The 20,511-nt window shown below is 43.0% G+C and overlaps 1 protein-coding gene across 1 annotated transcript in view; it reads right to left on the bottom strand.

Annotated features, from left to right (window-relative positions):
- Positions 1-19,182: 19,182 nt before the first annotated feature.
- Positions 19,183-20,511, bottom strand: part of LOC126481119 (CLIP domain-containing serine protease HP8-like) — a 90,501-nt gene continuing 89,172 nt past the window's right edge. The window contains exon 7 of the mRNA XM_050104696.1: positions 19,183-19,708. Coding sequence (XP_049960653.1) covers positions 19,395-19,708 — 314 coding nt within the window. The 3' untranslated portion in view covers positions 19,183-19,394. The remainder of the gene's footprint in view (positions 19,709-20,511) is intronic.

Genomic DNA, 20,511 nt, shown 5'->3' with positions numbered 1-20,511 from the left:
AGCTTTTGTAGACTATACTCTGCAAAACAAGATTCAGTGAGGGACATCTTTTTATAGGTTTTCAGAACATGATCAATGATCTCCCATATTGCTCCCACCGATTATGAACTGAGAAATCGACAGCAATGGGTAGGGCATTGGTAGATTTTCTGTTGTGGACAAGATGGCGACATGAAGAGGTGGCAAATCTGGCATTAAAGAATTTCCAGCTGACCACAAGGAATGTGCCAATAAGAAAGCCACAATATAAAGTTTTTGTGTTGGGCAGATGGTCCTTGTAAAGTCCCACAGGCTCTCAAACAAACAGAAGGTGTTGTATCACAAATTCTGTTTGGTTTATAATAGATCGCTGCAAATTGAGTGGGTTCACACTTGAATCTGGTTGAACTATAGACCAACAAGTCGAGAAAATTGTATGGTGTACATCATGTGAGAAATATAAAATCTTCCTCAAATAGGAATAGTGTAGCGATGGTGGGACAATGTACATAATTTCTTTCTGAACATGTAATACTAGTTTAATGTGTGGAGTGTTACCATCTTGCAAAAAGTTTTTGTGATTGTCTAGAGTAATTGTGTATGAATATCGATTTTAAGTTGTGTAATTGCAGTTCCAACAAGTGATCACTAGCAATGTTGTTTCCTGTAAATAGATGTCTTGTGTCATGGAGTATGAGGTCGTGTGAAGAGCATTCTCCATAGACATTTGTGTAAAGGGAATTAATAGAAGCAGTAGTGAAATAAATGAAGGAAGTGTGAGATAGTTGTGACGAATTGAGTGTCGAAGGGAAAAGATGATATAAGGGATTTCAGAGGAGAAGTAGTGACTAATTGCGGTGATGTGAGAGTTAAAGGGAAAGTAGGTTGCACAGCCATGATCAAGTTATGTGAAATGTTGGATTGCTCTTTCTGAGTTCGAGATAAAAGTAGTACAGGGTATCCAAATTTTCTAGATTGTTTAGCTGTCGTTAGCTGAAGGAAAGAGTTGTAGAGACGTAATACGTGTTTATGTCCTTCCCAAAGGAGGAACAGGACCACTATGTAAAGAGAGGGTTTAGACTTTATTAGGAAGAGAGAGAGTAGGAGTATTGAAGATATTAACCAATGTCAGAAGTAAGTATGGGCTCATGTCATGAGGTCCAGAGACGGTTTGGGATATATATGCTGCCTTATGTGGTTTTGAAAGGACAACTAGGAATTGAGATTCTGTATTATGCACAATTAGACAGAAGACAAACAACAGTCAATGAAGAAATATTGTTAGTGATGAGACACAGATTTGAGTAGAAGGTCATCTGAGAATAATTGTTTGAGAGTTTTCAAGCATATCGAGATATGTGCTTCCTGTAACAGTGTTCTCGGCAAAGAAAAATGGACCGTACGTCATTTACCGCGAAACTGCACAAAACACATTAAATTTTGGAGAGTCCCTCTCATGTTGTACAACTTTATGTGCTTGTTCTGTAACCCATATTCTCACATTATGACGGTTCACCTTCCATTTAAATGGAATCTTGCCTCGTCACTAAACATTAAACGTGGAAGAAGACTGTTATCCTCCATCTTGCGAAGAACGAAATTACAGAACTCCACACATTGCTGTTTGTCACCTTGACGAAGAGCTTGCAGTAGCTGAATTTTGTATGATTTCATGTGTAAACGTCGGCGCAACATACGCCAAACGGACATCGGGGGCATATTGAACTGTCGAGTGGCACGGCGAACGGATTACTGCGGATTTCTTGTGAAACTATGGCGGATTCGTTCGACTTCTGTGTCAGACACTCGGAGACGGCCCGGTGATTTGCTTTACACAAACAACCTGATCTCGGAATTGTTCATGCCACCGTCTAATACTCTGTGCTATAGGAGGATCCACACCATACCTAGTTACGGAAGTCACGCTGAACAATTATTACTGACCCGCACTGCGCACAACGTAGAACACAAAACGCTATCTGTCGTCCCGACACCATTTTACTAGAACTGAAGTGGGTACACACTGCTGCTACCTAACGGGAACCATGTAAACTCGAGAGTTTGCTCTTTCCAACAGTACGTTGTTCACGCACATACCTCAAGTAACATAACAGTTACGATTTTGTAAAATCGGATGATTCATTTTGATACATCCTATATAATGGAAATGATAATGTAATATTAGCAGGAAAAGGAGTAAGTAACTCAGGAGTGGTATTAATGTACAATTACTTTTTCTATTAGCTCTTTGTCCATGTGTCTATGTAAAAAGAAAATGTGCAGTTGTAATTATTTGGAAAGCTATTGTTTACAGACTTGATACGCGTGATATGCAACATGTCAGTAAAAGTGAGAGGCCAATATTGATGACGATGATCGGTGATACCACGATACATGGAAGATGTATGTCCAGGAAGAGAGATAAGGAGAGATGTATAAAGGATGAAAGAATGGAAAGGCTGCCCAGTAGTTGAATGTCGTCACAGAATGGGTGATGGTTTCTCTTTCTTGGTGATACTGCATAACAATTTTGTCATTGGCATAGCAAATATGGTACCATCGTTATTGAGGGCATATATATAAACTAGTTGACTACATGAATGGAGAAGAAATAAAGCATGCTTTAACTGATCATTAAACAATCTAATAAACTGCTTAACAATGAATATTGTGACAGTCAAGCTCATTATTTGACTATGTTGTAATGAAATGGGGAGTAGTTTTTCAGTCAGTAAATACACTGACAGAAAAAAGTCACAACAGAAAGATGGAGCCGTGCGTTATAAACGAAAGTTGGTAGACGTGTTTCCACTCCTTAAAGACGACGTCTACTTAGATTTCGCGTCTGTCGCGTGAGAGTGGTTCCAGTAGCGCCACTCTGAGGACGCACATCAGGTTTGCCCTGAATACACCCTGTAACGCTCGTGAGCGTTGGTTATCTTTGAGACTGGACGTGATGAGTTGACATTAGTGAAGAATGGCTTAAAGACGCCGTTATCAATACGTCAATGAGTTTGAACGAGGTCGAGTAATAGGGCTACAAGAAGCTGGATATTCCTTCCGTGATATTGCTGTAGCCACTGTACATAACTGCTGGCAGCAGTGGTCACGAGGATGTGTGGTTGCTAGAGGACCAGACTGCGGACGGCCATGTGCCGCCACAGAGAGGGCTCTGCTGCATCGTCCTGCATCTGCAGCAGCAATTTGAGCAGCGGTTAGCACCACAGCGACGCAACAAACTGTTACAAATCGTTTCCTCCAAGGACAGCTCTCAGCCAGATGGGCTCTAGAATGCCTGACCCGAAACCATCGCTATTTATAACTTCAGTGGTGTCAAGTGACAGCTTCTTGGAGATGTTGTGGAGGTCTGTTGTGTTTTATGGTGAAAACTGTATCTACCTCAGTGACAGTGATGGCTGCGTCTTGATCAGCCAGTTGAGGGCCTGCATCCAACGTGCCTGCGTGATAGACATGTTGTTGTTGTGGTCTTCAGTCCTGAGACTGGTTTGACGCAGCTCTCCATGCTACCCTATCCTGTGCAAGCTCCTTCATCTCCCAGTACTTACTGCAACCCACATCCTTCTGAATCTGCTCTTGGTCTCCCTCTACGATTTTTACCCTCCACGCTGCCCTCCAATGCTAAATTTGTGATCCCTTGATGCCTCAGAACATGTCCTACTAACCGGCCCCTTCCTTTTGTCACGTTGTGCCACATACTCCTCTTCTCCCCAATTCTATTCAATACTTCATCATTAGTTATGTGATCTACCCATCTAATCTTCAGCATTCTTCTGTAGCACCACATTTCGAAAGCTTCTATTCTCTTCTTGTTCAAACTATTTATCGTCCATGTTTCACTTCCATACATGGCTACACTCCATACAAATACTTTCAGAAACGACTTCCTGACACTTAAATCTATACTCGATGTTAACAAATTTCTCTTCTTCAGAAACGCTTTCCTTGCCATTGCCAGTCTACATTTTATATCTTCTCTACTTCGACCATTATCAGTTATTTTTCTCCCCAAATAGCAAAACTCCTTTACTACTTTAAGTGCCTCATTTCCTAATCTAATTCCCTCAGCATCACCTGACTTAATTCGACTACATTCCATTGTCCTCGTTTTGCTTTTGTTGATGTTCATTCCTCCTTTCAAGACACTGTCCATTCCGTTCAACTGCTCTCCCAAGTCCTTTGCTGTCTCTGATAGAATTACAATGTCATCGGCGAACCTCAAAGTTTTTATTTCTTCTCCATGGATTTTAATACCTAATCCGAATTTTTCTTTTGTTTCCTTTTCTGCTTGCTCAATATACAGTTTGAATAACATCGGGGAGAGGCTACAATCCTGTCTCACTCCCTTCCCAGCCACTGGTTCCCTTTCATACCCCTCGACCCTTATAACTGCCATCTGGTTTCTGTACAAATTGTAAATAGCCTTTCGCTCCCTGTATTTTACCCCTGCCACCTTCAGAATTTGAAAGAGAGTATTCCAGTCAACATTGTCAAAAGCTTTCTCTAAGTCTACAAATGCTAGAAACGTAGGTTTGCCTTTCCTTAATCTTTCTTCTAAGATAAGTCGTAAGGTCAGTATTGCCTCACGTGTTTCAATATTTCTACGGAATTCAAACTGATCTTCCCCGAGGTCGGCTTCTACTAATTTTTCCATTCGTCTGCAAAGAATTCGAGTTAGTATTTTGCAGCTTTGACTTATTAAACTGATAGTTCGGTAATTTTCACATCTGTCAACACCTACTTTCTTTGGGATTGGAATTATTATATTCTTCTTGAAGTCTGAGGGTATTTCGTCTGTCTCATACATCTTGCTCACCAGCTGGTAGACTTTTGTCAGGACTGGCTCTCCCAAGGCCATCAGTAGTTCTAATGGAATGTTGTCTACTCCCGGGGCCTTGTTTCGACTCAGGTCTTTCAGTGCTCTGTCAAACTCTTCACGCAGTATCATATCTCCCATTTCATCTTCATCTACATCCTCTTCCATTTCCATAATATTGTCCTCAAGTACATCGTCCTTGTATAGACCCTCTATATACTCCTTCCACCTTTCTGCTTTCCCTTCTTTGCTTAGAACTGGGTTTCCATCTGCGCTCTTGATATTCATACAAGTGGTTCTCTTTTCTCCAAAGGTCTCTCTAATTTTCCTGTAGGCAGTATCTATCTTACCCCTAGTGAGATAAGCCTCTTCATCCTTACATTTGTCCTCTAGCCATCCCTGCTTAGCCATTTTGCACTTCCTGTCGATCTCATTTTTGAGACGTCTGTATTCCTTTTTGCCTGCTTCATTTACTGCATTTTTATATTTTCTCCTTTCGTCAATTAAATTCAATATTTCTTCTGTTACCCAAGGAGTTCTACTAGCTCTCGTCTTTTTACCTACTTGATCCTCTGCTGCCTTCACTACTTCATCCCTCAGAGCTACCCATTCTTCTTCTACTGTACTTCTTTCCCCCATTCCTGCCAATTGTTCCCTTATGCTCTGAAACTCTGTACAACCTCTGGTTCTTTCAGTTTATCCAGGTCCCATCTCTTTAAATTCCCACCTTTTAGCAGTTTCTTCAGTTTTAATCTACAGTTCATAACCAATAGATTGTGGTCAGAGTCCACATCTGCCCCTTGAAATGTCTTAAAATTTAAAACCTGGTTCCTAAATCTCTGTCTTACCATTATATAATCTATCTGATACCTTCTAGTATCTAGACATACTGGACCTGCATCTGGTGTTATGGACTTGGGTGCGATTTCGTATGACCGCAGGAGCACTCTCGTGGTTATTCCATGCACTCTCACTGCAAATTTGTACGTCCGTTTGGTGATTAGATCTGTTGTGCTGCCATTCACGAACAGCATTCCAGGGTTTATTTTCGAACAGGATAACGGTCCCCTATATACTGCTGGTGTAGCCCAAGATGTTGCAGAGCCGGGGGGCATGTTTCCATAATTAGATTTTCACTCTGCAGCGGAGTGTGCGCTGATATGACACGTGCTGGCAGATTAAAACTGTGTGCTGGACTGAGACTCGAACTCGGGGCCTTTGCCTTCGCGGGCAAGTGCTCTACCAACTAAGCTACCCAAGCACGAATCTGCCAGGAAGTTTCATATCAGCGCCCACTCCGCTGCAGAGTGAAAATCTCATTCTGGAAACATCCCCCAGGCTGTGGCTAAGCCATGTCTCCGCAATATCCTTTCTTTCAGGAGTGCTAGTTCTGCACGGTTCGCAGGAGAGCTTCTGTAAAGTTTGGAAGGTAGGAGACGAGGTACTGGCAGAAGTAAATCTGTGAGGAAGGGGCGTGATTCGTGTTTGGGTAGCTCAGTTGGCAGAGTACTTGCCCGCGAAAGGCAAAGGTCCCGAGTTCGAGTTTCGGTCCTGCACACAGTTTTAATCTGCCAGGAAGTTTCACATCAGCGCACACTCCGCTGCAGAGTGAAAATCTCATTGTAGAATGTTGACATATTGCCCTGGCCTGCTCAATCACCAGATATGTCTACAGTCGACCACATACTTGACATCAATGGACGACAACGGCAGTGTCAGTCACAAAACAGCATTAACTCTCCCTGTACTGACTGACCAAGTGCAACAGGCATAGCACTCCGTCTCACAAACTGACACCCGGCACCTGTACAACACAATGCATGCACATTTGATAGCTTGCATTCAACCCTCTAGTGGTTACACATGTTGCTGATATATCAGAAATTCACATTTGCAATGGCTTGTCTCGCACTTACATCAACCTGTTATCTTGCAAAGTTGATCACTTAAATGTTACCTGGACAAATGTATTCCCAAAATTCATTACTTCACATTAATTATTGTAAGTGTTTGTAAGTAAAATAGAGGAATTAAGTGATTTATATTTAATGAGAGTCACTGTAAATTTTAATCATTCAGACTGATAGTTTGTGAACGACAGATAAGTTGAATATTATAATTAAATGAGCGATTAACAAGCCCTATAGATTCAGCTTCATTATGAGAGACCGATCCAGCAAATGACGGTGTAATAGTAAAATAAAATGAAAATTTTCATGTTCTGTAAATACCGTATCAATCAAAAATTAAGATAAAATTGTAACTTGTGGAATCTGAGAATTATGCAGACAATCGCACATGAGCGCTGCGAACACTGGTCGAATGGCAGCTGATGAAAGAACACAGCCATGCGACGACGCAGCCTTCCAGTGAGGCCAGCTGTTAGCGGGGTGCAGCCAGGCCCAGAGGACGCAAGACGGGAGAGAAGAGAGACAGGAGAACGTCGGTCGCGCGGCTGCACCTTCTGCTGTCACGCCAAGGGTGGGAGAGCCGCCTCGGCGCCAGGTAGTCTGAAGTGACGACTGGATCTCCTCATAGCCCCCCAGGGTCGACCCATTCCTCAGCCACATTGGGTGTTTCAAGCGGAATAGGAGGCATAACACCTATGTTGTCGACACTTGTAAACACATGTTCCGAGACACAGTGATGAATGTCTTGCATTTGATATCCACAACAGTAGAGAAGAGAAAATTAAATACAGCTCTGTACACACTGATAGAGTGTGCAATCCAGAATTACAGATTATACACATCCTTTCTTTCATTTTCTGGTGATAATGGTGTTGCGCAGACTGTCATGCTCAGTAGTACTGTCAGAAAGCAATTCTTCCATGTTCCTTATTTATCCCTATTCGAGAGAAATTCTTCATACTACCAGCCATGCACAAGCAGTGTCGTCGTCACTCCTAATTCAATCGACACCCATTGTTACAGGGTGTATACGACCCGGGACAACCGGGATATCCGGGAAAACCCCGGGAATTTTTTCATCCGGGAGAAAACCGGGAAAACCCGGGATATTTGTAGAATTCCGGGAATTTTTCATTGTTTTAGTTTTCAGTTACATTTTTCTAATTTTGGCTGGTAAGAACCGATACTCTAACAAAGGATATTACTGTATCCCGCTACTGCAGAATAATACTTCAACAATAAAACATAAACGAGAAAAAAAACGAGAATAACTTAAATTGCAAAGGAAATGCTCCATATACAACAACGACACAGTGTTCACGCAAGCGTCTGGCAATTGAAAATGTGTCAAAGGCTTTAGAAAGACTATGCAGTGCTTCATAACAACAAATTGCCTACAATGAGCGTGAAGTCGCAACTGTTTACATTCGGCTAGTTTTAGCAGTTATGCTCGGGCTCATGCGCATGCGCAGTTGAGTCGCGTTTGAATAGTAGATTCTCCCGCTTCTGGCTTCAGGAATGTGGCTGTTGGCTGTGCAAGAAGTCGCAGCAAGCAGCTAGATGCTACCGGGAAAAGGGGGCACCAAATTCATATTATTGAGGAAAAAAACTAGTTTCTCAAAGCGCCTATCATCCAGCGCACGTTTGTCTATCGATTATTCATACGACTTTGAAACGTTCCCCTGTTGGTTTTTGAACATTTTTGAACACATTTTAAGTTGATTTCTGAATGAATCATAAGTCGACTTTTGAATGCATGCATAGTGTACGTAATGTCTCTGTCAGGAGATTCCTCGTCGCATCTAGAAATAAACTTTCAGCAGACAAATGGGGACGGGGCTATACGAGCTGAGGGAGTGAAGCCGAACGTCTGATTATGTGGTTGATTGGGTTTGCGAATGATCAGCATTGCTATAATTACTAGCGAAATCCAGAGATTCAGACTACCAGAATGTAAATAAACGACTGACAGGAATAACAGGTGAGAAAGATCACGTATTATCTTCTCGGTGTAACCAAGAAAATGAAATTTTGACAGAAAATTTTTGGCCAGATCGCTACAGCAGTAAGGACCAGCAGTACAATCCCCGGCTAGCAGCTGCGTAAGTTCTATTCTGGAAGTAACGCGGAAAACGTGTTGTTCGAACACGTAATGAGGTCTAACCGGAAAATAATCGCGGGATAACTAAACCTGTGATTCTGGCTGGGTTAATGAAGTTAATCGGTGAACAAATTTTGACAGTGGCAGTAATAGCTACAGAATTGGTGATGACAATATTGTTTGTTAGAACGAGGAAGGAGAAGAAACGGGGACATCACACCAATTATGGAAGAATAAGACGTTTCCAAATTTATATCAAAATTTCGTAATAATACTTTTCAATCTCATGCTTGAGAAGCTGGTGCGTATGAATGAAATGTGAAACTATTTCCTAACGTAAAGCTTTTTGCTTGTAGTAAGCCTAATAGGCATTTGATATTGGTACTTCGTGGATTATATTCTGTCGTGTTGTAAAAATGGCCTTTATGCCAAAACAGTCTCGTTTATTTGGTGTGTTACAAAATTGCTGCCATATTAGAAAGGCCTATTTTGTTTTGCCTAGCAGACAGTGAAAAAATAGACGTAATCAGATCGAGAAACCACACCAGTCTTGGGTATAATTTGGATTAACAGCTTTTTCAGTATCAGATAACGACATTTCGATTTTTCATGTAGCAAACGTTTGACGAACTTTGATGAGGTAATAGATTCTTTCGCAGAAAGGAAAGCACGCCATGTAAAGCTGTAGCAAGATTAGAGAGAAAAAAAGTGCTAGGAGCTGAGGTTTGAAGAAATGTGTAATTTCTTGCTTATCTCTTGTCAGTATTGGTTTTATATATCCTATATTTAATTTTATGTCACACAAAACAGCAAGTTATTAACTAATAGGCAATAAAGAGTTCAGATTTTCTGAAGAGTTCTTGTTCTCTCGATTACAAATAATCCCATCCGCTATTAATTGCGAGATTTTTTTAAGAGGGAAAGGCTGTCAAACCGGCCAACTGGGAGCCGGAGAGGCACCACAGGACATTTCAATTTCCACTCTCCTGAATATAGTTTAGATGTGCGGTAGAAAAATTCTTTATGAAGAGGCGTGGCACTGCACTTTCGCACACTTAAGACCAAATTATATGTCTTACATTTCCTCGAATACATATGTTTTATGTTTCAGATTTTTCAGAAAGATGTGCGCTACAAGATGAACATATTTTGAAAATTCGATTTTTTTTATTATTGACCGAGTTCGCAAATGTCGTAATCCGGGGATGATGCGCAGAGTAATTAGAGTTATAGTGGGTAGTCTCCACGTTCGAATGGCTCTGAGCACTATGGGACTCAACTGCTGAGGTCATTAGTCCCCTAGAACTTAGAACTAGTGAAACCTAACTAACCTAAGGACATCACAAACATCCATACCCGAGGCAGGATTCGAACCTGCGACCGTAGCGGTCTTGCGGTTCCAGACTGCAGCGCCTTTAACCGCACGGCCACTTCGGCCGGCAGTCTCCACGTGACTCGTCTTTACATTTAGTGATTTTGCTGTTTCCCTTTCGTTTACCCTCACGTCAAATGAAAACAAAACGGATATCTGTGGCCGGGAGCTATCAAGTTAATTAAAACACATTCACATAATTACGTAAAGCTGAAATATGTTATTAGTTACAGATTTTATTTTATTTCCACTTTTCTGACAGTCAAGCATTAATCGCCTTGTGGAATAATGAAGTTATTTTTGTCTGTTTTCGAAAGAAATTTGACTTTTGTTAACATTTTTCGCAGAGGCAGTCACTCTATTTGAAACGAAATGTTTAATTCCATAATACTGGCTAGTTTCAACTGTTCGCTACATTGCAAGTGCACGTTTTCATTTTCTACCACGTATGGCATTATGCCATAATAAATAACCAAACATGATATAATACAGTACTGGTGCTCCCAAGAAAATTTAAATCCCGAAAACCACACTGAAAAGCTTAATATCAGGGCGAGGTCTACTTCATTGGGAATCTGGACATACGAATGTGCCCTTGAAGTATGCACTTTAAATGTGCACATTTTAATATGGATCACGAAATTCCGATGCTCTTGCGGTATCCTCTGATGCCTTGTTTATTTTATGACATAATGTATGTTCTTTCAATGTTTTACACGTACGTTCATACGGGCTTCCTACGTCATGATAGCGGTGTCGCCTGTTATCTGCGCTCTCTGGCAACTGCTGAAACGAACCTATTTCTAACAGGTCGCGGGAAAATATTGCGAATAGTGGTTCGAAAAGCGTTACTTACAAAGTAAATATCCTTTTACGTAAGTTGTACTATGTGCAAGAATGTACCATGAATTTATTAAATCACAGATCGTTTGACTCTCATTTAAAAATCAACTCTTTGATGACGAGCCATTTAGAAGAATTTCGAACCCTGAAGATCAGACATTTATGTCATTATTAAAAATTTTACTGGCACATTTGTGTGATATATCTTATAGTGTAACACACGCCAAAAAGATCAACAGTATATGCGAAAGCTTAGCTTCTCTTGCAGCTTGAGACCAATATTATATGTGAAAGCTTTGCTTTTCTTGTAGCAACACTATGTATATTAATTTAAACTATTAACTTTCCCTGTTTGTGTGTTCGTGCTACTTAACTGTGATGTTGCTGTTGGCTGACTACATCACGTGTCCTATGCTTTGAATACCCGCTGTCATCGGCTGGCGAGATCACGTGACATGAGCTACGAACGGCTTACAAAAGCGCATCGAAATCTCGATTTCAGTGATTCGGAAAGTAACATGCGGTGTTTGGTGGAATTCCCATGTATACTTTCGTAATACGAAGATACGCAGCGTACATACTGCTGCACATCAAAGATATTTCCAAAACGTGTCTTTTCCCCTGAGTTTCGTTTTCTAAAGTGCCGGGAAATTGTACGCCCGTGTATAAAACCATAACCATTCAAAGGATTGGTAAGGGAAAATATACTGTCACACGGGAGAAAGTGTATTTTTAAGCGGGAAATCCGGGAATTTTTTTTTTCCCTGTCCACGTATACACCCTGTGTTAGCAATACTATGTCTGGTAACACTACTTTATTAACAGTTCTTTATTGTTGTATCCTGTTGAGCAGCCTTTGCCTCTCCTGTTGTCAAGGGAATCAAGGAATATAACTTGATGTGCCAACTTCTGTATCAGCAGTGTTACACCATGTAGAGCGAATACAGATAAACATTGTCTCTGTTCCTGAGTAACAAAGAAATCCATAGGGTATACAAACAGGTTGGAAGAAGAAGCTTGAATCTTGTCATTGCCCTGACACTTGCCAACATATCCCATTGAAATACGCCAGTGACAACATTGTCTGGCCAACTCTTTTATGAGGAGGGTCGTTCAATGAAAGAACGTACTAATGAGCTAACGTAATGCTTATGCACGCAAATGCCACCAATCAATGAACACAGGCATCTTCCCTTGAACTGAAGTACGTTTTTCCAGATACTCATGTGACACTGTCTATGTACTTCCCTAGTGTGCCAAACTTGAACATGACAAAAATTCTCGAATGTAATTAGGTTTATTTCCTTTTCCTTCTTTTCCTAATAGACACTGTCGTGTCAGATACTTTTCTGGATCTCTGGCTATGCTAGACAGGAAACTGACATATTGTCTTCAATTATTGTTGTTAAATCTTTGTATGTATCTATGTAATTGTACCATTTTAGAATCACCCTCAAGTAAGCTGCAGTCCTCCAGTAACAATAATTTTTACCTTTTTCCGGCGTAGCATGTAATACGATTTATGTATCTGTATGCTCTTGATTTTTCTTTAAACAACTGATAGTACATCAGAGACACTCTTACATGCGTACACTAACAATTTTATGTATAGAAATAGGTTTCCTTACATAATGCTAGCTAACTCCCATGATACTGCTTTTTGTTATTATATGTAGTTTTCATGATTATTTAATAATGAAGTTGACCTTCAATCACGTCTTGAGGAGTCACCTCATTATCCGTTGGCTGACTCGTTTTCTTTCCCTTTTGTAAAGTACCAACATTTGCTTTTCTTTTATTGTTTGAGTATAGAGTATTGTTTTTGCATAATTCACTATAGTTGCTAAAAATAAAATGTCCTTGTATTTTATATTAGGGTTCAATATACACTCCTGGAAATTGAAATAAGAACACCGTGAATTCATTGTCCCAGGAAGGGGAAACTTTATTGACACATTCCTGGGGTCAGATACATCACATGATCACACTGACAGAACCACAGGCACATAGACACAGGCAACAGAGCATGCACAATGTCGGCACTAGTACAGTGTATATCCACCTTTCGCAGCAATGCAGGCTGCTATTCTCCCATGGAGACGATCGTAGAGATGCTGGATGTAGTCCTGTGGAACGGCTTGCCATGCCATTTCCACCTGGCGCCTCAGTTGGACCAGCGTTCGTGCTGGACGTGCAGACCGCGTGAGACGATGCTTCATCCAGTCCCAAACATGCTCAATGGGGGACAGATCCGGAGATCTTGCTGGCCAGGGTAGTTGACTTACACCTTCTAGAGCACGTTGGGTGGCACGGGATACATGCGGACGTGCATTGTCCTGTTGGAACAGCAAGTTCCCTTGCCGGTCTAGGAATGGTAGAACGATGGGTTCGATGACGGTTTGGATGTACCGTGCACTATTCAGTGTCCCCTCGACGATCACCAGTGGTGTACGGCCAGTGTAGGAGATCGCTCCCCACACCATGATGCCGGGTGTTGGCCCTGTGTGCCTCGGTCGTATGCAGTCCTGATTGTGGCGCTCACCTGCACGGCGCCAAACACGCATACGACCATCATTGGCACCAAGGCAGAAGCGACTCTCATCGCTGAAGACGACACGTCTCCATTCGTCCCTCCATTCACGCCTGTCGCGACACCACTGGAGGCGGGCTGCACGATGTTGGGGCGTGAGCGGAAGACGGCCTAACGGTGTGCGGGACCGTAGCCCAGCTTCATGGAGACGGTTGCGAATGGTCCTCGCCGATACCCCAGGAGCAACAGTGTCCCTAATTTGCTGGGAAGTGGCGGTGCGGTCCCCTACGGCACTGCGTAGGATCCTACGGTCTTTGCGTGCATCCGTGCGTCGCTGCGGTCCGGTCCCAGGTCGACGGGCACGTGCACCTTCCGCCGACCACTGGCGACAACATCGATGTACTGTGGAGACCTCACGCCCCACGTGTTGAGCAATTCGGCGGAACGTCCACCCGGCCTCCCGCATGCCCACTATACGCCCTCGCTCAAAGTCCGTCAACTGCACATACGGTTCACGTCCACGCTGTCGCGGCATGCTACCAGTGTTAAAGACTGCGATGGAGCTCCGTATGCCACGGCAAACTGGCTGACACTGACGGCGGCGGTGCACAAATGCTGCGCAGCTAGCGCCATTCGACGGCCAACACCGCGGTTCCTGGTGTGTCCGCTGTGCCGTGCGTGTGATCATTGCTTGTACAGCCCTCTCGCAGTGTCCGGAGCAAGTATGGTGGGTCTGACACACCGGTGTCAATGTGTTCTTTTTTCCATTTCCAGGAGTGTATGTACTTAATCAAGGGACTATACATATGCATGTCTTCTGAACATCATATATATTGAGTAGGACGGAATTTTATATTTGTTATTGACAAATGGAATGAATTACTAAATCAAGGGGGCCGACAACAACGTGAGTGGATGAGATAGCTTAACTGATATTGCAAAACTTTTGAGTTCAGAATGAACTAGTTTTTGCAAGCTGGGCATATTCAAAGAAGAAGTGCTTTACCATTATCATAGCAACATTTTAATAAAAGCCTTAAGCGACATTATCGGCGAAAAGAATGAATCAAATTGTGTGGCAATCATATGTGTGCTGCTATAGTTTGCCAAAGTAACCCTGTTTCCATATCTTAACTGGTCATATTTCAACTTATGGTCAGGTACCCTATCCGCCAAACAAAATAAAAAATGGATGAAAGAGAGAGTAAAATTTGACTGTTTGCATCACGCCTTACTCGTTAGTGTAATACTACCCACCCTCTTCTCTATGTTCTAACTGGTTCTTTGTACAAGTAATGGTAGATTTTTCGCCTGTGTCAGCAGAGGTTTTAGGAAGCCAGTAGTTCGGTAGAGCAAGGATCTCGAGCTGAGTTCAAGGCCAAGCGCCATTATGATGCCTATAGCCAACTTTTTCCGCGTGGTCTAAGAAACAGGAGACAATATGAGAGTCCAGCAGACTACTAAGAAATGATGACTCACGAAGACTTATGCTAGTAAAAAAATAGGTGCTTTTATCACCTGTGGCCTTCCGTCGAAGTGCTTTTTTGCACTACTGGGTGAAAATGTCACAAGAAACAGCCACCAAGGCCTGGTGGGATACAAGACTTTTTCTCCGCCCGCAGGAAAGAAAGAAACGTAATAGTTGATTTGAAAGAAAATAAGGTGAAAAGCCGGAAAATTGAAGAATGACTTTTGTGCAATTTTTGGTGGGAGAAAAAACAGCAATATCATACTCACGCCATTGGTGGGAGATTTTTTTAGATGCGAACTCAGTGCAAGGCAGACATGGGAGAAAGGTTAGTGAACTTACATTTTCTTCCTCATCTTCAGACTGGACGCTTAGCAACAGAAAGCGCAAACACCCTTGACTTGGCAGAAAATGGTACTTGCACGTATACTTCTCGTTGCTTGTGAGGTAGCTTGAATCGGCGGATGAGTTCTGGTAGTATGAATCTGCGCTATCCGCTGACTACTCGTCGTCACACAACAATTGTGGCGAGAATGTCTGGCGGCTTTAGCTGGTTTGGACGGAACAAAGCAAGTGGCTTTCTGGTACGTCAGTAAATCCATACAGGCTATCCATGACCGGGTGGACAGGCATAACGGCAGTCTTTTCGGTTTCGCAGGATCACTGTTATACACCTGCAGCTGCGTGTGCTAAATTAATATATTAGGAAACTAATTACTACAGACCTCATACCTTGTCCGATAACTTTGTCAAACCTATCAGTGTTTATTGAAACTTACTTTCATTTTTCAGTTAGGTGTTCTTTTTCATGTGTTTGACTAATTTCGAGTCAAATGGCTCTGAAAACTATGGGACTTAACATCTGAGGTCATCAGTTCCCTAGACTTAAAAGTACTTAAACCTAACTAACCTAAGGACATCACACACATCCATGCCGGAGGCAGGATTCGAACCTAGACCGAAGCGGTCGCGCTGTTCCGGACTGTGGCGCCTAGAACCGCTCGGCCACTCCGTAAGTTCTGACGTTGGTCATCTTTGGTTGTGTCGTCGCTAAAGTTGTTTACAGTGTGAAATCAGTCTTTCTGCAGATGCAATTCTGTGGTTCTTGTTCACAAACCGATGCTTTAAATTTCCTTGCACAGCACTCTCTCGCTGCATTTTCGCCTCAAAAACGACGGTGTGTGCACCTGTCGAAATTTCGGCTGTTGTTGAGGACGTGACCCGGCTGTATTCTCCTAAGTTATTCGACCATTTAATACGCCAATAGGAACCCGAGAGAATAAGTGTCTGCGAGCAAATCCAATGTAACCGCTCAGTTTCTAGGGTCCACGGAAGCCAAACGCATATCTTGTCTTCCGACTTCCAGACGCTATGTCATTCCCTCGTGTCCTCTGAAGTTAAAACTTGCACGTGTAGAAAATTTCGTTTGCAGTCGAAATTGTGGACGCCAACAACAGTGAGTTTACAGTATTTGATGAACATGAGGAAAAAAACAGTTTTCAGAACTGGTTCAGAAAAGTGGATTACACTGAGGTGACAAAAGTCATGGGATAGCGAGATGGACATGTACCTGGCGGTAGTATCGCGTACATAAGATATAAAAGGGCAGTGCATTGGCGGAGCTGTCATTTGTACTCAGGTGACACATGTGAAAAGGTTTCTGACGTGATTATGGCCGCGCGACGGCAATTAACGCACTTTGAACGCGGAATGGTAGTTGGAGCTAGACGCATTTCCGGAAATCATTAGGGTTGGGTTTGGGTTGTTTTGGGGAAGGAGACCAGACAACGAGGTCATCGGTCTCATCGGATTAGGGAAGGACGGGGAAGGAAGTCGGCCGTGCCCTTTGAAAGAAACCATCCCGGCATTTGCCTGGAGCGATTTAGGGAAATCACGGAAAACCTAAATCAGGATGGCCGGACGCCGGATTGAACCGTCGTCCTCCCGAATGCGAGTCCAGTGTTTAACCACTGCGCCACCTCGCTCGGTCGGAAATCGTTAGGGAATTCAACATTACGAGATCTGCAGTGTCAAGAGTGTGCCGAGAATACGAAATATCAGGCATTACCTGCCACCACGGCAACGCAGTGGCAGACAGCCTTCACTTAACGACCGAGAGCAGCAGCGTTTTCGCAGGTTGTCAGTGCAAATAGACAAGCAACGGTGAGTGAAATAACCGCAGAAATCAATGTGGGACGTAAGACGAACGTATCCTTTAGGACAGTGCGGCAAAATGTGGTACGGAAGGGCTAAGGGAGCAGCTGATCGTGGCGAGTGACTTTGCTAACAGCACGACATAGCCTGCGGGGCCTCTGTTGAGCCAACACCGACTCAAAGGAAGGCCTCGGCGCTTGTTGGTGACGTCACGTCAGCTAGGCACGGCGAACGCCAGGTCTGTTGCAGGCATACTCATGATGGTGGTGTCTCCCTCTCTGACACAGGAAAATGTGAGGCTATTGGCGGTAGTTGACCAACACAGATTGTTCTGAGAGGTTTCTGCAATCAATTAATTGTGCAATTCATTACACTTCTTAACAAATAGTATACTCCTGAACTTAAATTTCCACCTGTTTTAAGGACTGACATACAAAAACAACTTCATGGTCCAGCAGCAACAGAATTCGTGCTTCTTTACCTTATTTGAAAAGTTGAGGAAGTTACGTTTGTACTGGGTTGCTTTTACAAGAAACTGTGAACATATTAGTGCTCTTCTTTAGGTATCTTGGTTGACTATGGGGTGAGGAGCACTGAATGTTAATGAAATATCTCGCGATTGTACACGTTGGGGGAGGGGGTGGGGGACAGAAGAAGTGGCAAAAGAGAGATACTTGTTTTATAAAATAATTTTTTTTATCTTGTAAAGTTCCTCCTTTCAGTGTCAAGAGGGGACTATTTATCTTTTCTAATGTGCATGTTTAAAAAAGTTTAAGCTCAGCAGTATTTTTGATGTAAGAAGCTATTTTGCTTCCTGTTTAGAATTCCTTTCGTTGGAAACGACTGTAATCTAATGACTGGCAACAGTTGGACATTTACACATGTAAATTAGTTCACATTTACAGTGACGATGTCAAACGAAAATAAATAAATAAATAAATAAAAGAAACGAGTTCATTGTAAGGGGGTTGGGGTAAGTTTCGACAGCGAAATGGATCAAGTAAATATAGTTTCTTGAAAGTAAAATTTCCGAAGCTTGCAATGGGGCAAAGCATCTTCTCATATTGATCTACGTTTGTTTCGACAGGATTCAGTAATACAGAACTATGATCTTCATTTGTAGCTTCACGATAGTAAGAAAATCTTTCATCCAAATAAAACTGCAGAGTCCAAAACAATACCAAACAGTTTGTCCAAAAATAAGAGATTTATAGTGATAAGCACGCCAGGGCGTTTCTGCCTGCAGCAGACCTGGCGTTCGCCGTGCCTAGCTGACGTGACGTCACCAACAAGCGCCGAGGCTTTCCTTTGAGTCGGTGTCGGTTGAGCTCGTGACCATTTAGTTTGGACCCTAGACGAATGGAAAACAGCGGCCTAATCAGATTAGTCTCGGTTTCAGTTGGTAAGAGCTGATGGTAGGGTTCGACTGAGACACAGACCCCACGAAGCAATGGACCCAAGTTGTCAACATGGTAGTTTGCAAGCTGGTGGTTGTTTCTTAATGGTCTGGGCTGTTTTTACATTGAATGGACTGGGTATCCTGGTCCAGCTGAACCGAACGTTGGCTGGAAGTGATTATGTTCGCTACTGGTACACCATTTGTAGCCTTTCATGAACTTCATGTTCCCAAATGACAATGGAATTTTTATGAATGACATTGCGCTATGTCACCGGTCCACAATTGTTCGTCACTGACTTGAAGAACATTCTGGACAGCTCGAGCGAATGATCTGGACACTCACTGAACGTTTATGGGAGATAATAGAGAGGTTAGTTTGTGCACAAAATGCTGCACAAGCAACAGTTTCGTAATTATGGACGAGTATAGAGACAGCAGGGCTCACGTTTCCTGTAAGGGACTTCGAACGACTTGTTGAGCTGCTGCTCTAGACCGGGAAAATGGTGGTCGGGCACGATATTTGGAGGCATCCCATATGTTTTGTCACCTTAGTGTAAGTTTTGTGGAGGTACTTTGAGAAAATACAACGATAAAAGTGTCTTATTTTATATAATTTTTCAAATCTTAAAATGTACGTCGTGATCCTCACACGTAATGTAAGATGAGGTAGTCGAGAAGATGGCATTGCACAGCTGGCAAGGTTCCGCCAGATGAGTCGGAGTGCTACGTAACAAAAGGAAGAGACTTTTTCGCAAAAAGTAGGTGTGCGAATGTGGGCAGGTGGTGGCAGTGGGATCATCGGCTTCAGAGTCGCATGTTGCGGAGTAGCCAGGAGCGGTAGGCGTCGACGCGCGTGTAGACGCCGGGCCAGCCCGGCTTGCCGCAGGGGTCGGGTCCGTAGCTGGCGACGGCGACGGCCACGGTGACGGCGTCGGCGGGCCGCGTGCCCATCAGCGGGCCGCCCGAGTCGCCGCGGCACGAGTCGCGCTGCTCGCCGCCCGCGCACACCTGCAGCCGCGGGTCCACGCGCAGCGACGCCTCGCCGCCGAACTTGGCCGCGCACGCGCCGCCCTCCACCACCGGCACCATCGCCTGCAGCACCACCGGGCTCCAGTTCTCTGAGGCAGACGACGCACCCACACTCACACTGATGCTACTCGTAACCTCGAAACGTAACAAAAAATTGTTTATTCTTTGTCCAAATTCACACCATTCACCTTATCTCTCTCTCTCTGTCACTCTCTCTTTCAAAAGTTGCGACATTGTAGCGAATAAAACAGTGACCCTTCGAAAGGTGGCTACACTGAGCCACATCGCCAGAGATTGCGCCAAAGAGTTTTATTCCGCCGCCTCCACTGGCAGTTCTTGTCGAGAAGTCGTGGTGGAGAGTGCTTGTCGAGATGTAGCAGTAGTCAGTGCTTGTTGAGAATTAGTAGTGAGTCGGTGTTTAGATGTTGTAGTAGGGAGTGCTTGTTCCATGTTTTATGCAGTTGTTTGATGGGCTAGGCAGCAGATGTTGTTCGAATGGAGATATTGTAATGATCAGAGTGCTTTTCGTCAATATATATGAAGGTAAAAAAATTCCCTTTTCTTTTTATTATTTCAATGTCTTAAATAATGCGTCATTACAGGTTCAGTCAACAAAGCATCTGGCTTGTGTTCTTGTATTAGAGTGTAATTCTGGTTTTCTTGCGCAATTATAGTATTTCTATTTTTTTAAATTACTTCAGTATAAATGGTATTTAAAATTTCTTGTCTTATTGAAGAAGAACCGTGCCAGATGTGTACGTTGAATCACACTTCCACCCACAGAACAGCTACACTTGTGTTTTGTTGTTTCCTAGGTTTTATAGTTGCTGGGGACTTAATTAATTAATTGTGTTAACGGAAATTTTCTTTCATTCTTTGTTGTTATTCTATG

The sequence above is a fragment of the Schistocerca serialis genome, chromosome 1 (genome assembly GCF_023864345.2).
Source record: "Schistocerca serialis cubense isolate TAMUIC-IGC-003099 chromosome 1, iqSchSeri2.2, whole genome shotgun sequence".
Taxonomy (NCBI): Eukaryota; Metazoa; Arthropoda; class Insecta; order Orthoptera; family Acrididae; genus Schistocerca; species Schistocerca serialis.
This window is presented reverse-complemented; position numbering and strand designations above follow the sequence as displayed.